This window comes from Uloborus diversus, chromosome 7, assembly GCF_026930045.1.
Source record: "Uloborus diversus isolate 005 chromosome 7, Udiv.v.3.1, whole genome shotgun sequence".
NCBI lineage: Eukaryota > Metazoa > Arthropoda > Arachnida > Araneae > Uloboridae > Uloborus > Uloborus diversus.
In genome coordinates, this window is record NC_072737.1 from 108,288,698 (window position 1) to 108,306,133 (window position 17,436).

General features: G+C 32.7%; 1 protein-coding gene across 1 annotated transcript in view; it reads left to right on the forward strand.

The window, feature by feature from the left end:
* Window positions 1–12,033: 12,033 nt before the first annotated feature.
* Window positions 12,034–17,436, forward strand: part of LOC129226830 (phospholipid-transporting ATPase ABCA3-like) — a 65,519-nt gene continuing 60,116 nt past the window's right edge. Inside the window, 2 exon segments of the mRNA XM_054861460.1 lie at window positions 12,034–12,349; window positions 16,348–16,472. Of these exon segments, the coding sequence (XP_054717435.1) occupies window positions 12,034–12,349; window positions 16,348–16,472 (441 nt within the window).

The following is a 17,436-nucleotide window of genomic DNA, read 5'->3' on the forward strand; positions in this document are numbered from 1 at the left end:
AGTTGGGACGGATGGCCATCATGGACTTTCCCCTTTCATCTCAAAGTTCCATTCTTATGAAATAAGATGAGAAAAGTCAATTTATTTGGAATTTTTAGTTTTTACTTTCTTAACATAAATCAATCCACCCTGTAAAAAATCATTTTTCGATCAATTATTAATTTTTAACTCTGAAAAGTAGTACCATATATACTGACGTATAAGTAGGCTTGCCAGATTTCTGAAATATTCAACCAGGACACCGGAATACTCCCTCCACCCCAGCAGCGTAGTAAGTTGTAAAAAAGAAGTGGAAAACTTTGTACTATGGAATGAGTAAAAATGACAACAACATGTATAAAGTACAAATAAAGTAATATAAAAGAGTTATAAAACTCAGCAAACAGCTGTTTCAGGGCTGTCACATGCTCTCAGCTGTTTTTACTCAGCGTAGTAAGTGTTCAAACAGTTACTAATTATGAGCCTAAACCAGGGGTAATAAATAATTACATGACGCATATGGATATGTTTAAACATTTTATTTCCAACATGTTACTATTTTAAAGTTATTTTAGTAACAAGAAAAACTTTGAACGAGAAATGAAAATTTGAACAACATTTACATGTTTATTGCATTGACTAGGACTTTTTTAGTAAGTATTTTTATCTTTTTAATCTTGCTGTAAAAATCCTCACAAGATAATCCAATATTAATTTTACTGGTCAGTGTTACAAATCTGTACCTCAGAGCCAGGACCAATGCAAGTCATATAATCGCTACTTTACAGAAGATATTTAAAACATTTGTATGGCACATGCAAAGGATATGAAGCATGCTCTTTTACAGAGTTTTTTTTTTTTTTTTTTTTGCAATTATCATTTGCGTGGCTCGAAATGAGCTAGTATTCTACATATAATGCAGTAATAATCAGAAAATCGCAATTTTTGGACTTATGCCAATCTGGCTCTGAGGTACAAAAATAACTAAGTCATTATTTTGAATAATCCTTCACAGTTTTTTGAACATTTTTGGTCATCTGTAATCAAATTTATCTTTTTCTAGGACATGAGGTAATCCAACCGTGACGGCTGGATTTTGTCTGAAAACGGGGACTGTCCCGTTCAAACTCGGACGTCTGGCAAGCCTACGTATAAGCCAATCTCACGTATAAGTTGACCCTCCTACTTTTAGGAGAAAAATGGGGGGGAAATCGAAAAAACCGCGTATAAGTAGGGTTTCTAGTTTTGGAAAAAAAAACGGAAACATTTTGCTGCTAATTTTGAATTTAAACATCATAAAAAGGAGGAAAATTAAATGTCATGAACATTTTTATGTTAAAAAACCTCTGATTATTATTCTTTTGCTCCAAAAAAGTTCTCTTTTGCACATCACAATTTTTGTAAAGAGTTCAATTTTGCTGTTGCGATTTTTTTTAATTGTTGCTTTTATTTTGAAATTTACATCAATAAAATTTTACACTGTTGCCATGTTACATTATTTATAAAAAATTAGCATTAATTCGTGATTATCAAGAAAATTCGCTAATAGGGCAATCCAGGCACTTCTTCCCGTTGTCAGCAGTTTATTGTAAAAAAATATTTATTTCACATGTCCGACCATCTAAAGTCATAGCAGAATGTTTAAGTATTTACTTCTTTAGCATCTGCTTAAAAGAAATGGACTAAAAATCAGGAAAATGTTAAGATTTCAAGTGTTTTTTTCTAAGTAAAAAATCTGGGGGAAATTTCCGAAATTCTGCCCCGCATATAAGTTGCCCCCCTAACTTTAGACCTCATTTTTTGTAATAAATTTCTTGACTTATATGCGAGCGTATAGGGCAGCCCCTTTACCTTTCGGAAGTGAAGGGCTAGTTGCCTTCCCCCCCTTCCCTGTAACCGCCTATGGAATGAACAGCAGTCTGCAACAATTTTGTGGTTCAAGGCATGTTATCAAAGGATAAAATAGCATTAAGAAATTGCTTGTTATGTTCTTTGCAAAAATACAACTAAAATGTTCTTTAAAAATTTAGTATCAAATCGTTATTCTAAATCACGAATTAGTTCATAAATATTTGATAATTTATATTACACCACAATTATTCATACAGGAGAAATGATATTTCTGCATAAGATCATGATCACTATTTGATGACTATCCAACTGAACAAAATAAGAGGACTGCGTACACTTATGCTGCCTATAAAATATCATACAGTGTTTACTACATGTTTACAATTACCAATGCATGCGATGGGGGCTTTTAGAATAACTTGCAGGCAAATAAATGAAAATAGTCATAATTAAAAAGTAATCTACACAATTGCCATCTCAAAAAATAATTTAATATTCTTAAAGGCTACAAATGCATTAACTAGTTGGTAAACTTTTTTGCACCAAAATACAAATATCCTTAATGCATTATTATTTTATTTTAATCTACCAAAATCAAGCATTTAAATCGAAAATATGATTGGATTAAAAGTGATAGTTATGGTCGTGTAAATGATCAATTTCATTGTTTTTTATGGGTGTTACGCTCAAACATAATTTTTATTGGTTAAACCCACGTTTTGAGCGCTAAATCAGAACGAATACTAGCAAAGTATTTTAATCATGTTTAACCATACATTTGTTTGAATAACTAAGCTGGAATAAAACTGCAAAAGTTTTCAATTTTTTTAAAGGAATTTTTTTAATCTTGAGACGGTGTAACCCTTGCGAGACAGGAGTTTTCACCTGCTCTCATATTTCTAGAAATTCCTGTGAATATTTTAGAGTTTCAAGATTTAATCAATTTTTTTCTCTTCAAAGACATTCAAATGAAACTTAATACATGATATTTATGAGAAACTAAAAAAATTTTACCAAACAGGAGTTTTTTTCTTGATATGACAGGTGTGACAACTGATTCACTTTAAAATGTGAGAAAAAAATTGTCTGCTTCAGTTTTTTTGTGTTCTGAATCAACTATTGTTTCTAGTTCAGCTTTTAGCCGCAAAAATTAATTATTAGGTATGTTATAATCATTAGCACGGTCTGAGTACAACATGAGATATATTTGTCAACTGTTTAAATGAGCGAAAAATAGATTTTGATCGCTAAAATAAGCTAGCAATGTTCCCGTTTTATTCCTAAGCAGCAATTAAATTTTGAGGACAAACTTTTGAATAACTACTTGTCCTTTTCAACCTCCCATAATGAGAAAACTTTCCTGACCTGCCGCGAAATATACAAGTGTCACCTTCAGGGGCGTGCACAGAAATTTTGAGGCTTGTCACAAATTACTTTTACGGGCCCCCTTCTATATTGTTCACCTCTATATTTTACCCCTTGTTTTGAAAAAATTGGGCCCCCTTCAGGCTCAGGCCCAGGCCAAAAGGTGTCCCTTCTCCCCCCCCCCCCCCCCATGTGTATGCCCCTGGTCACCTTAGCTTCCTGTCAAGGGTATGAAAAACTATGCCCTCCTTTTTGTAAGTCTTGTGATTCTAAACAACAGGAATCTATTCCCCCTTATTCTTATTTCCACTTTTGTAAACAAAAGAGTTCAGATGCATGTCCAGACTAAAATGTTTTACATTGCTTTTCTTTGGTTATCTCTCTTTTGTTTTTCTCTTACCGAAAATTCCTCCATTTTTTGGTGCTGAGTTTTCCATTCTTCTGGTCTTTAAGAGAGGTTTTGAGGATCTCTCCCAGTTCTCAATAACTTTTTTTCGAGTGTTTTTAACGATAACTGTATCTCAACAGTTGACACCAACAAGACACAAGCTATAGTACATCTTGAGGACTTTGTATTTTCCAGGGATGACGTTTTACTTCATTTGAAAAAAATTAAAGAGACTAAAGCTCCGGGGCCAGATAATATTTATCCGAAAATTTGAGTTGAATGTGCAGAGGAACTAGCAGATGTAATCGCAAACATTTTCAATGCTTCTTATAATTCGGGGACAGTGCCAGAGGACTGGAAGCTGGCTAACATTATACCGCTCTTCAAGAAAGGGTCTAAAGGGAGTGCGGGAAATTATAGACCTGTGAGTCTAACTTCGATGGTTTGCAAAATTTTTGAAACATTGATGAAAATTAAGATAGTAAATTTTCTAGAGACTAATAATCTATTGACTAGTTTTCAGTACGGTTTCAGGAAAGGTAAATCTTGTGCAACTAATTTATTACATTTCTATGACAAAGTTACCATGGCTTTGGACAATAAGAAGCCTGTAGATGTTGTTTACATTGATTTTCAAAAAGCTTTCGATAAGGTACCGCATGTTGCTCTACTTAGCAAATTAGCTGATATAGGAATAGGAGGGAAAACTTTCATTCTGGTAAAAAACTGGCTGACCGGAAGGAAACAAAGAGTAGTTGTAAGGGGAAATTATTCTAATTGGAGTGAGGTCTTAAGCGGGGTTCCTCAAGGATCAGTATTAGGGCCTGTTTTGTTCATTGTCTTTATGAACGATATTCACAAAAATATTTCTGGGAACATGAATCGTTTTGCTGATGATGTCAAAGTTATGGGGACTGTAGAAAATGAAGAACAAGCAAATCAGCTGCAAGAGGATCTAGATCATATTACGGAGTGGGCTGATAAATGGGGTATGGCTGTTAATGTTGGGAAATGTCAAGTGCTACATTTAGGGCATGGAAATAAGTGTACAAGCTATTATTTGCAAGGTTCAGTCATTAGTCAGGCAGACAATGTTACTGATCTGGGGGTCTTAATAAGTCAGGATTTAAAGTTTAGCCAACAGTGCAGCATTGCTAGTAACAAGGCCAATAAGATACTTGGGTTTATCAATAGATCTATTTCAAATAAATCTAAAGAAGTTCTTCTGCCCTTATATAGAAGTTTGGTAAGACCACATTTGGAGTATGCTGTTCAGTTTTGGTCTTCTTATCTTAAGAAAGACATTAATGTATTGGAAAGGGTTCAAAGGCGGGCTACAAGGCTAATAAGTGGACTTTCCCACTTAGATTATGATTCCAGGCTTAGAAGGCTAAAAATGTACAGTCTTGAGCAAAGAAGAGACCGAGGGGACATGATTCAGCTGTTTAAATTTATTAAAACGAAAGATGTTACGGGGCTAAAGTTTAGCACTGAAAACAGGACAAGGGGTCATTGTTTTAAGCTATTTAAATCTCAGGCTAACATGGATATTAGGAAAAATTATTATTTTAGCAGGGTAGTGGAACCTTGGAACAGCTTACCGGAAGAAGTGGTAATGAGCAAAGGAGTAGACAGTTTTAAGAGGGCCATTGATCTTCACTGGGGATTGTAAATTGACTAGGACCAGTCTAGCTGGGCCCAGAGCCTGTTGCTGGTCATCACTTTTGTATTTGTATTCAATATTTAATATTAAGTAGATGGGGAGGAAAATCGGTGCCTTAGAAAATAGGTCGTCGATGAAGATGAAAGCTCATAGAAATTTCGCAGTACTATCTATGGACCTCCAAAATATTTCCTTCCTCGGAAATTTTGTCCGACTGTTTGGCAAAATTATCATCACTTAATTTATTTTAATTACGTTCAAAGCAATTCTTAGTTATTTTGTAAGTTCTTGGGTTATTTTCTGCATGAGAACTTTTTTATGCAGTCCCTATACACTGCAGAAAAAAAAATATTTTTTAACTTTGTTGCAAGAACAACTTTTTTATAGCTACTCTTGAAGTTTCAAACATTTTTTTTATTCATATGGATTCTTTTTTTATGTGATCCCTCTCCTATCCACCGTATAAAACAAGTTTGGGTGTATAGTGAAATCCTGTTGCAGTAAGCTTCAAATTCAAAACTTCATTCCTTGTATTGGAATTCAAGCAATGAAATAGATATTAAATTATTACTGAAATGAGAATTTGTTTCTTGGAAACAAATATTTCGTGATATCGAAGCTTTCACTGTATTTCCGTTTTATTTTTATGCATGAGAGATTCTTCTTATTGATAAGCCTGAAATGTATAGAGTTGAAGTTTGAAAATGATTCTACCAACTGTGTCTGCATTCCAAACAAATTGTTTAAACCAAGTACATTCCGTTTAGAATGGAATGTACTTGGTTTAATTGCTAAGCGCAGGAGAAAAATATTCATGTAAATTACAACTGCTTAAGAAAATAGAATCAACTGGATTACCCTTGAACAACGCTTGTCTCTTTTGCTCTCACTTTCTGTTTCTTTTCCTTGAAACCAAAAATGCGAGCTAAGAATGTAGTATTTTTGAGGGCATAAAAACATTATGTAATATATAGTGCTAGTGTACTTGGAATTTATTTCTGATAAGTGATGTAAATTGTTTTTGAGCATTATCTCTTTCATAACCTATTATTACACATGTGTGCTGTCATTCTTTTCCCCTTTTACTTTCTTCACAAATAGATAAGGGTTTTATTTATCACTTTTCTTTTTACTTATTCATTAATTTAATGCCAGAATGTTTTATTAAAAGGAAGGTGTTTTTTTTTCTTCTGTTTATAAGATAACAAAGTATAAAATTCTGCATTGCTTACTTCAAATGCAATGCTTTCCTTAAAAGAATTTTGTTACAGTTATTGTCATTCAGTTGGTTTTAAAAATAAGAAATTCAATATTTTGTTTCATACCATATTCTGATGTTTACATTTAGCTAAGTTCCCTTCATAATGTTTAGAAATATCTCATTTCTGAAAACTTGGATATAATATTGAATCAAAGACTTTTATATGTTTACTGCTTTCTTATATATTTAGATGATAAATTCTCAACATTTTTTCAAAATTTTGTCTTTAAGAAGAAAAATAATCAGGTCCTTGGAAGAAAATCTGAAATCCTTGAAAGACTTTTTTCTTGCTAGTATAGACTCTTGAGAAAAATACTGATGCTTGGTGATTAGAGACCCACAACTTACAAAAGTGTCTTTTTTCAAAAATGGCATTCTCCCTTGCGACTTGTTTTTATGGCTTAAAAACAGAATTCACCTTCAGTCTTCAGTGCCAAAAGTAACAATGCCATTACTCCTGAGATGAGTAGAATTTTTCAAATTCAGTCATGGGTGCAAGACCTTCCGTCTCAGGACGGGTTTCTGTCTTGGACAAAATTTCAGAGATGGAGGTCGAGACTGAAAGAAATTCGATGACTTTTCTTCAGTTTTTACTTAGAAAAGGAAAATTGAGTGTTAGAAAAATATGCTTTAATTACTGAACCATTAAATAACCACTAATTTACATCGACATTCTCTCGATTTTCTGCCATGGGCTTGTTTTGTTTGCATCATGCTTTTGGATGAGTGGCTTTTAGAATCACGCTGTTTGACTTTTTTAAAGTAGTTCTGTTATTTCCAACTCACTGCATTGCAGACTGCGGAGTTGCTCACTATTCTCCCTGATTTTTTTAATTAGTCAAGTCTAATTGAAAATTTGGCCTTTTCTCTTGCTATTTTCAATCATCCTTTTGTTTTTGTTTTTGTTTTCATTTACGTTTTTTTTTTTTTTTTTTTTTTTTGCAAAATTTACACGCCTAAATGAAAATTATGTGCTCTCTTAAAATGTCTCTCTCCAAAAAATTTCTCCATGCTGAAGTATTGAAATGCTATTTTAGGTATTTTTGAGTGAGTTAAGAAATTCGGGGGTCTTTCTCGAAACATTTTCAAAATTGAAGTCTTAAAACTTTGGGTTGTCTTTGGCGATGTGGGAAGGGCAGTTGTTCTCTCAATACTTACTAATATCATGAATGTGAAAGTTACTTTGTTTGTTTATTTATTTGTTTGTTACCTTTTCACGCCTTAACTACCCGACCGATCATCTTTTTGTAGACACATTTTTGTAGACACATCGAAATTTTGTAGACACATTGCCATGGGTGCCCGGCTGAACATAGGGTTCTTTTCCTTTTGAAAAAAGTATTCCATGATTTTTATTCCAATTTAAAGAAAGTCATAAATTTGTGAGTATGTGATCGTAAAAAAGTCATATTTGTTCAATTTTTGCATCATGTTAACCCTTGCCCATGCATTATGCATGGTACATCATGGGTTTTGCATCATGTTGCCCTTGAGAAACTGCACGAGGTGATCTTTACCCAAAGTTCTAGAGATAATAGGAACATCCCCTAATTTGTCATTTTAAGTTGATTTCGTAATCCAAAACAAGGTTTATCTTGATTTTTGTACTTTTATTGTGAAGCATTTTCACCTAGACAGGAAGAAATATTTTCGTATTACAAGTATAAAGCCAGGCTTACCTTGAGTTTTTTGTATTGCAACGTGTTTTCGCCCAGACAGGTAGTCATTTTGACTTGAAAATGAAATGTTTTGCTTGAAATAAGTGCATGAGTATTTTCTTTTCAAATTAAATTCAAGAGTCTGGTACAAGCTATTTTTGGCACTAATTCGTTACCCTGTGTGCATTAGATGTAATATAATTTCATATTGAATGGCAACTTTTTGAAAACTATAAATTGGCAAAAAAAAAAAAAAAAAAAACAAATTGCATAGGTTTGTCTTGCTCCAGATTAATAATGACTGACTGGAATTTCTTTAATTGACTAGGGCAGGCTTGCTGTTTCAACATTTTAACGAAGGGAAGGTCTTCAACTTGCATTAAACTTTAATTAAAAAGTATGGTATATCAACATCTTTTGCTTCTTGGCTCTTAGGTATTACTCGGCTAACCCTGAACTTTGTGGAACTTGAGGGAAGATTTCAAAAACAAGTTCTCTTGCCAATTTTTCCAATTGTTGCCAAAAGAATTGTTTCCTGAGTTTGTTGATGTGTGAAAAAATCATCATTTTCCGAAATTTGCCATCTAAAGTCTCAATTAACAAAGTACATTCCCAGACTTGCAAAAAAAAAAAAAAAACTTGGAAAATGGTAAAGATTTTTCAAAACTTTTGATGTGTTCCAAAAAAGACAAGCTTAACATTTTCGAAATAATGCAAAAAAATCCTTTAAATTAGTAAAGCAAGCCATTAAAGAAATCCCCCCTCTGCCCCCCTCCCTCCCCTGCTATGTCAAGAAAATGTTTATTTTTCACCAAGAACCCAAATAAGAGCAGAACATCCCATTTTTTAAAAAAATTATACCAGAATATGCAAATATTTTCTGCAATATCATAAACTTTGCAAGTTTCCAGTTTGTCGTAATGTTGTCCTTTTGGCAAATACAGTCGGACCTCCATATATCGAAGTAGCAAATTGCTGGGAAAAAATTCGATATATAGAAACAATCTCTTTTTATCATAAAAATCTCCTAAAACATTAAAATTAAAGCTAATTTTCTTTTATGAAACCCAATTTCTAATTTATATGAACATCGGGTTAAACGGAAGTTAAGATTTAAAAAAATAACAGAAATTACACCTTTGCGCCTTCATACATCTTCGTTCTTCGGCAATTCAACTTGATCCGCAACATGAGGGTATTTTCGTTTTGACAATATAATCGAGAGAAAAGTAAAAACCAATCTACTCGACCTGAATGATTTTTAATGAAGCGAAAAAGACTAATAAAAATGATAATCAACAGACAAAAGGGATAACTTGAAATGGATTTTACAGTGTTACTGGTTACAACTAAGATTTGAAATGAACTTGACGGAATTTAAGAACTCCAGAACGGAACAACAATCTATCTATATTCCTCCCCCCCCCCCTCAACCCCAGATTCCTTATGAGTTTCATAGCAATCTTAGTGAACATAATTTTCTCCCTAACCTTCATTTTTCATTAGACAAACAATCTAAAGTGGAAAAAAAAAATCTATGAATGTCTCAAGAAAAATTTCGATATATAGAGATTTTTTCGATATATAGAAACAAATTTTCTATGTAATGAACATGGAAATCCGCTGGGATTTCGATATATAGAACATTTCGATATATGGAAGTTCGATATATGGAGGTCCGACTGTAACAGTAGTTTTGCAGGACTATTTTGTTTTGTAGCGCAGCTTTAAATGATATTTTATTGCAAAAATGGAAAATGAACCAAAAATGGCTTTTTTTTTTAGTGGGCAGAGTTAGAAAAACAAGGTTGTGACAAAAAAAATCAAAAATCTTGGTGACCCAGCCTTTTTAAAAGTTGCATTAAACTTGTAAAAAAAACACGCCAAATCAATTAAAATGAAAATATTATTAAATTCAATATTAAAGTTTAAGATAATTCACCAAACAATTAAAACAAAACGTTCAAATAGCATAAAAAATATATTGTACATAACTTGGCGGATGCCGAGTTCATTTTTTATCTCCACTCTTGCCAAGCAACCACTTTAGCTGAGCATCTTTAAATTATTTTAAATTTTTATGAAACGTTTAATGGTCATCTGTGTTTTTGAGGGTTACTGATGCTAATTAGAGTTTTGTGGGACTAATATCCTTAAATTCTAATGGCAACACTGGGGAACTCTGTTCTTATTTTAAATGTTTTTTTTTTCTTTAAATCCTATTAGAACTTTTCTGGTGAAGATTTCCGGAACTATTCCTGATGGAAATTTTCGAGGGAGATCATTGTTGTTTGAAAAGGCCGATGTCATTATTCTAATGGGGATTTTAGGGAACGTTTTTCTTTTCCACATGTTAAGTTTTATGTACCATTGTCCTCATTTAAATGGGAATTTTCAAAAACTGCTGTGTTTATTCTGATTTTAACGAGATCGTTACTCCGATCTTTTAGATGTTTTCAATGGACTGTTGACGTTATTTATTAGAACTATTGACTTTCTTTTGATGGTTATTTTAAAGATTTGATGTTCTCACTCTGAAAGGACATTTTAGGATTTATATTCAAATTACGATTTGTAGCGAGTGTTGGCTCTATTTTGGGGCTGTTGCCTTTGTTAATTTTAGGCGCATTTGTCCTTATTTTTTCAGGAAGACCATGTGTCGCGTGATCTCCGGTCCTTTCTCTGGCAAAAAGTTCTGCAACAATTTACATAGCTGGCGTAGTACCGGGCACTATCTGACGGAGATCGGGATTCAAGAGAAAAGTTGACTTCATTTAAAAACTGTCAACCTTATTTGAATGAGAGTTTTTAAGAATGCCCCAAGGCTAACTCTTATACATTTTCCAGATTTATATTATGTAGTTTTTTCCTATGTATTTGACCTTTGCCTATGTTGACCTGAATTGACAAAATCTATATTAACGCGAGCAAACCTGTGGGTAAAAGCTAGTAGAAAAATTTATCTTAAACACAAACTTACACTGCTTTTAGTAAACATGAGGAGAGAGGAGTATTCCTCCGCCCTGCCCGAAATATTTCCGTTTCTGATATTTTAAGAGCTCTGTTTCTCTGTTGGAGTATTAAAAATGGCCAGATATGAGTTAGCAATATTACTGCCCAATAAATCACCTGCGAAGAAAAATTTAAAATATGTGAGCAAACTTCAAAATTAGTACATTAAAAATTATTAGTTCCTGTAACTTTCAATTGAATCCAGATGTGAATATATTCAGGGGAAATGTTAAACATAACTCCCATCAAATGGCGGCACTGTTTGAACAAAAGTCAGAGTTCAGTGAACTTTGTAATAAAATGTAAATTATTTCCGTCAAAAGAATGCAACAAACCACTATGGGCAATTCATACATCATTGACTGAAATTTGATAATATTTTGATAAATGTATCTTTCATGTGTTACCTGATGAATATCAGGTTGAGCTTGTTTAATTTTTTTTTCAATAAATAAATTTCATAAACTGCATTCTTTCTTTTTTTGAATGCATGCTTGCCATGCTGTGTTCCTCCCAATAATTCATAACAGAATTTTAATCTCTTAGGTATATCATGTTTAGTCTTGCAACATAGGTCCTATTTGATTAGTCAGATTAGCTGGTTATTAGGACCGAATTGATCCACTTTCTAATGTGTTCCAATTAACCAAAATGGATTGTATTAGAAATCTGTGCTCAAAAAGTTTTTTTTTTTTTTAAACAAGGCTTAGAATGTTCTTTGTTCACTGTTAATTTACTAAAATCCTGAATAAATAAATCCCGAGTTTTTAGTGTTTCTGATTAATAATCAGCATTGATGTTTTAATTTACATTAATTAAAGTTATTTTCTTCCTTTAGTGGAACAAGAAGAACATAATGGCGAGACTTCGCCAAATACTGCTTCTTATTTGGAAGAATTTCAAGCTGCAGTTTCGACACCCTTGGGTCACTCTTTTAGAATTGGGAGTGCCTGCCTTTTTTTCTCTGTGCCTAGTATTAATTCGTTCTGCAATTTCCTCAGAAAATGTTTTACAGCCTGTAGTATATCAACCATTTGATATCAGCAGATTACCATCGCACTTAACTCCAGACTTCCCTACTGAAAAATGGGTTGTGCCATTTGTACCTAATACAACATTTTCAGAAAGTGTTATGAATAGTGTAGCTTACACTTTAGGTTTCACAAGTTTAGGTATGTATGTATATGTTTGCCTTTTATATATTACAGATATCTTAGTTTGCTACTTATAGATCCTTTGCCTTTCCCTTTCATCAAAACAAATGTATGGGTATTTACAATATATTTTAAGAGAAGCAAAGTCAAACTAAAGCAGCTTATATTTAGGTATTGATTAAAGAAAATAATTTCAAGTTACAAGTTTACAGCTGTTAAGAAATTTTTATGTGATATACTTCTTTAGTATTTTCAATTGTCAATTATGTAGATGTATTATAGCATTTTAAAGAGGGTTTTTTTTTTAATTGATTGATATTTATGAATTAGAGCCATTAGCAAATACATTTTTCATGCTGCCCAATACCAACTTGTTTTTCTTTATTATTCCAAACTTTAGACCAGGGGTTTAATAATTAAGATATGTTTATACAAATACAAATGTGACGACCAGCAACAGGATCTGGGCCCAGCTAGGCTGGTCCTAGTCAATTAATTAGTCTCCAATGAAGATCAATGGCCCTCTTAAAGGTATCCACCCCCTTGCTCATTACCGCCTCTTCTGGTAAGCTATTCCAAGTGCCCAAAACTCTACTAAAGTAGTAGTTTTTCCTAATTTCCAAGTTAGCCTGAGATTTAAATAGCTTAAAACAATGACCCCTCGTCCTGCTTTCCCTGCAAAAATTTAATCCATTTACATCTTTCATTTTGATAATTTTAAGTAAATGAATCATGTCCCCTCTGACTCTCCTTTGCTCCAAGCTATACATGTAAAGCCTGTTAAGTCTGGTATCATAATCTAAATCTGAAAGTCCCCTTACTAATCTAGTTACCCTCCTTTGAACCCTTCCCAATACAAAAATATATTTCTTCAGATAAGGTGACCAAAACTGAACAGCATACTCCAAATGAGGTCTTATGTAGTTTTTTAAACACTTTTAATTTTAAATAATAATTCATTATTCATAATTAATTATTCATGATTTAATTCACTACCATGAAAAAAAAAAATTTTTTTTTCTGGTGCAAAATTGGTCTAAGTATATGGCTGTTTCCTGAATCATGAAGACTTTCTCATAGTACAACAGGATGTGTCCAAAGTTACAATAGTATTTTGTACCTTGGGACAGCTTTTAACTTTTACTTTAAATGGCTGGCGATATTTTATTTTCAAACTGTCTGAATTTTAAAAAAATATATTGCATACAAGTACATTGGAGTATTTTAACGTAAATTTTAAATTTTAAAATATGAAAAGTGTTCTAAGGTACAACACTCTCCCCTATACGTAGAGGAGAGTCAGAGGGAACATGGTTCGGTTGTTTAAGTTTATGAAAAGGAAAGATGTTAATGGGTTAAATTTTTGCACAAAAAGCAGGACGATAGGTCATCGTTTAAAGCTACTCAAATGTTAAACTATCCTAGAAATCAGGAAAAATTACTTTAATATGGTGGGGGGCACTTAGAACAGCTTACCAAAAGAGGCTGTAGTGGACCAGCCTAGCCATACCCAGTGCCTGTTAGTCATCACATTTGTATTTGATTAAGTTTGAAAAACATTAAAGTTTTAAAACACAAATTTTGTTACTCAATAATTATATTCATTGTTGTTCAGAAACATGTTCTATGCTATAAAAAATAGTTCTGCTGAATTTCTTGTAATTTCACTTTTTTTATGGTTTGATTTCTGTGTTTGTCACATTACCTTACCTGCCAACTCTCTCGATTCGTTCTGGAGATGCCTGAATTTTGGTGCCTTCTTCTGAGTTCTCTAATGCATATATCTCTCAAATTTTCATCAAAAACAATGAAGTTGCCAAAATGGTTGAACTTCATGTATCAATAAGGGGAAAAAAAGGATTTTTCAGTAATTAGAATTTCAAGACAAATCTTTATAGAAAAATAATCGTGATCGCAAAAATAAAACCTTTTCACAGAGAAGTATAAAAATTGTATATGTCCATTTAGTTTTGAAGCATGTTTATTTCATTTTCCTTCTTTTTAAGACTTTAATTTCCCCAAAAATGATAAATTGTTCCTGATCTTTTTGTGGACTTCCTAAGTTGTTACCTGCTACAAGGAATGTTTATTATCACTTATAAGAGAAATAAAATTTTCTCTTTCAAATTTTTCTTCTTTCAAACCTAAATGTTGGAAATGTTTAATTTATTTCAAAAAAGTAAAAATAGTAGTCTCAGTTCCCGAGTTTTGGCTCCCGCCTAGGGTGTGTCTTGTGATCACAGGTGTTTGTAATCCGAAAATTTCAGGTTGCCGTTTCTGAAAATTCTTCAAGCAAAAAATTATTTTAAAAAAAAAGAAAGACTTTTAAAATAGTTTTTTGAATTGATTTCTGTATGTGTATTTGAACTGTTTTTACAGGGGTGGGGAGGTCGAGTTTCTTCATATTTTCAAAAAACTTCACTGTCTTCAGAAAATTTTACTTGAGCCCACTACCATCACTGCTAAAATGCACTTTTTAATAGCATTTGAATTTCTTATGGAACACCTCTGTTTTTGCTTCCTTTTGATGAAAAAACTCCAACAGCTAAAAATTTCATAGAATTTAAACAAAATTAAGGTGTTGCTAATCGGACATGTTCTGCACCGCTGCTATTGCTAAGCAGCTGTTGTCAAAGAAAGTACAGAGAATCCCTTTCTTTGGTAACTGTTGCTTAGTGTTGATAACACTAGTCGACAAAAAATAACTTTTTGTCCGAATCCTGATTTTATATAGCCATATCCTACTTATTTTGAGTCAAAAATAATGAATATGGTAGTGGATTTTTTTTTATTAACTCTTGTTTTCAAGATACATAAAAAACCACTGGAGAATGATGCACAGCAACCACACATTCATTTAAAGGTAATGTTAAAAATAGAAAAAAAATTTCTGTGTAATAAATGTTATTAATCAAGTCCTGTTTTAATAAACAATGCTTATTTTTCAGAAAGCAGTGGTTGCTTTTGACTTATTGCTGTAAACACTTCATTTTTTATTGCTTTTTGTACATCAAAGAAAGACCATCTCTTGTAATAGTTCAGCAGCATTTGATGAGCATTAATTCAGCCCAATGACCCTGATATCTGCGTTTCATTGTAAAGATATCTTGGTAAAACTTGGTAATCCTCATGCTCACTGTTCATAGCTTTAGTTTTTAAACAAAATTTCCAGGATGAAGTGAACAAAGTAGAGTTTCAGAGACACATCATTCATCAACGGTTACAGAACTTCCGTAGGGATTGTTTGACCGACTGATTTTAGTTCTTGTCTTCTCTGATGCCTAGAAATACTCGTAATACAGCCTCAAATGCTCCCCCGGTGTTTTTTCTTCCTTTGCATTTTTTTTTTTCAAAAACAGTGGTTTTTATAATTGTTCTTATTTGAAGGGCAGTTAAAAACTCCCACCTTAACCTTAGCTTCAATATATCTTGGAGCTAAGGTTATTTGTATTAATATATCTTATCTCTCTAAGGTATTTGAAAACCGTCTTTGTTCACAGCTTTCACAAAGTTCTTCATTATTCCCAGCAGAATGAGCATGGGTTGAAGCAGAAATAAGTGGATTAAATAGTGTGGGGACTAGAGGCTGATTTTGGGCATTTTGAATTCTATTTTGGTTTTATGTAGTGAGATTTTCTATCCTAACCAGGTCAAAGTTTAGAAGACAGTCAATCCCATGGGAGGTGTTTCTATCTGCCAGTAAAAAAGGGCATTAGTGAGAATTCACTATCCTAGTTGGCTCTATATCTTGAAAACTAGAATTAATCTCAACTTCTTATGGTCATTTTCTTGTTTGGCGAGGAAAAATACTTGAAAAAAAATAGCTACTTTTGAGCCGGATGCATTTTTGGTGTTGACTAGTGTAACTTAAAGAGTTTCTGGGTTAAAAATGGGTTACTTGTTACTTTGAAATGCATGCATGTAATAATTTTAGTTTCTTTATGTTTTAATGTGGCCGATTGCATCTCAAAATATTGAATGCATTTAATCTCATCTACTTTTTTTCCTCTGTCTAGGTCTTGCTAATGAAGATGCTATGATGACATTCTATGAAAACAACGCATCCTCTGTTCTAGCGGGCATTATTTTTGAGAGTGAATTGATGAATGATACTGTTCATCCAAAATATATTAATTACACAGTACGTATTATTTTATTCAGTATTTGCTAAGTTCTTTATCCCTTTAACTGATTGCATTATGATGGGCCCTACAGCATGTATCCTGTGCCCATTTTAAAAAATATATGTATGAGACATGTGATTTTTCAGTATTTTTACTGAATTCAGTATTTTTTGAGAGAGCAAAATACTGTATGCAAAAAAAAGAAGGGGCTTTGGAAGTTAAATTCAACATGTTGCAGTTAATTTCATGCATCCAATCAAAGTATAGATACAAAAATACATGGGAGAGCTTTCAGTTGTAGTAAAATGTACTAACATTGTTGTGTTAGTTCACACAGCCTAGCAATTTCAGTATTTGTCATATTGTTTACGTCACATGTCTGATATATTTAATTGTACTCAGGGCTGGATTTGGAAATGTGGATACCCCAGTGCAAGGAAGGAGTGGGGGCCTCTAATCAGGGTTCGAAAAGATCATTATATTTTCAAAAATATCTGATTCTTTGATATATATATCCGAATATTTTGATATATATGTATGTATCCGATATTTACAATCCGCACTTTAATAGTAAATACATCCTAAAGTTACTGCTATTTATTTTTTTATATTATTATAATTTATAGGGGAGAAAAAAAGTAAAATTTGCTGACCCGTGTAAGTTAGGATATTTTGTAAAAAAAATTATTGTCGGGGCCCCTTTGTTGTGGAGGCCCCGGAGCAGTAGCCCCATCTGCCCTTCCCTAAATCTGACCTGATTGTACTGGAAAATAATAATTTTGTCTTTTACACGTCTTTCAATGAACTGACCTAAAACAACATAAATTGAAAAATCCATAAATTACTTTCATTTTTACCGGTTTAACCCTACTATTGCAAATTTATGAAAATATATTAATTTTTAGGTTTTGTTAAAGTTTTTTCATTAAAGTTTCATACTGAAAACATGAATTGAATTTTTATGTAAAACCTAACTTTCAA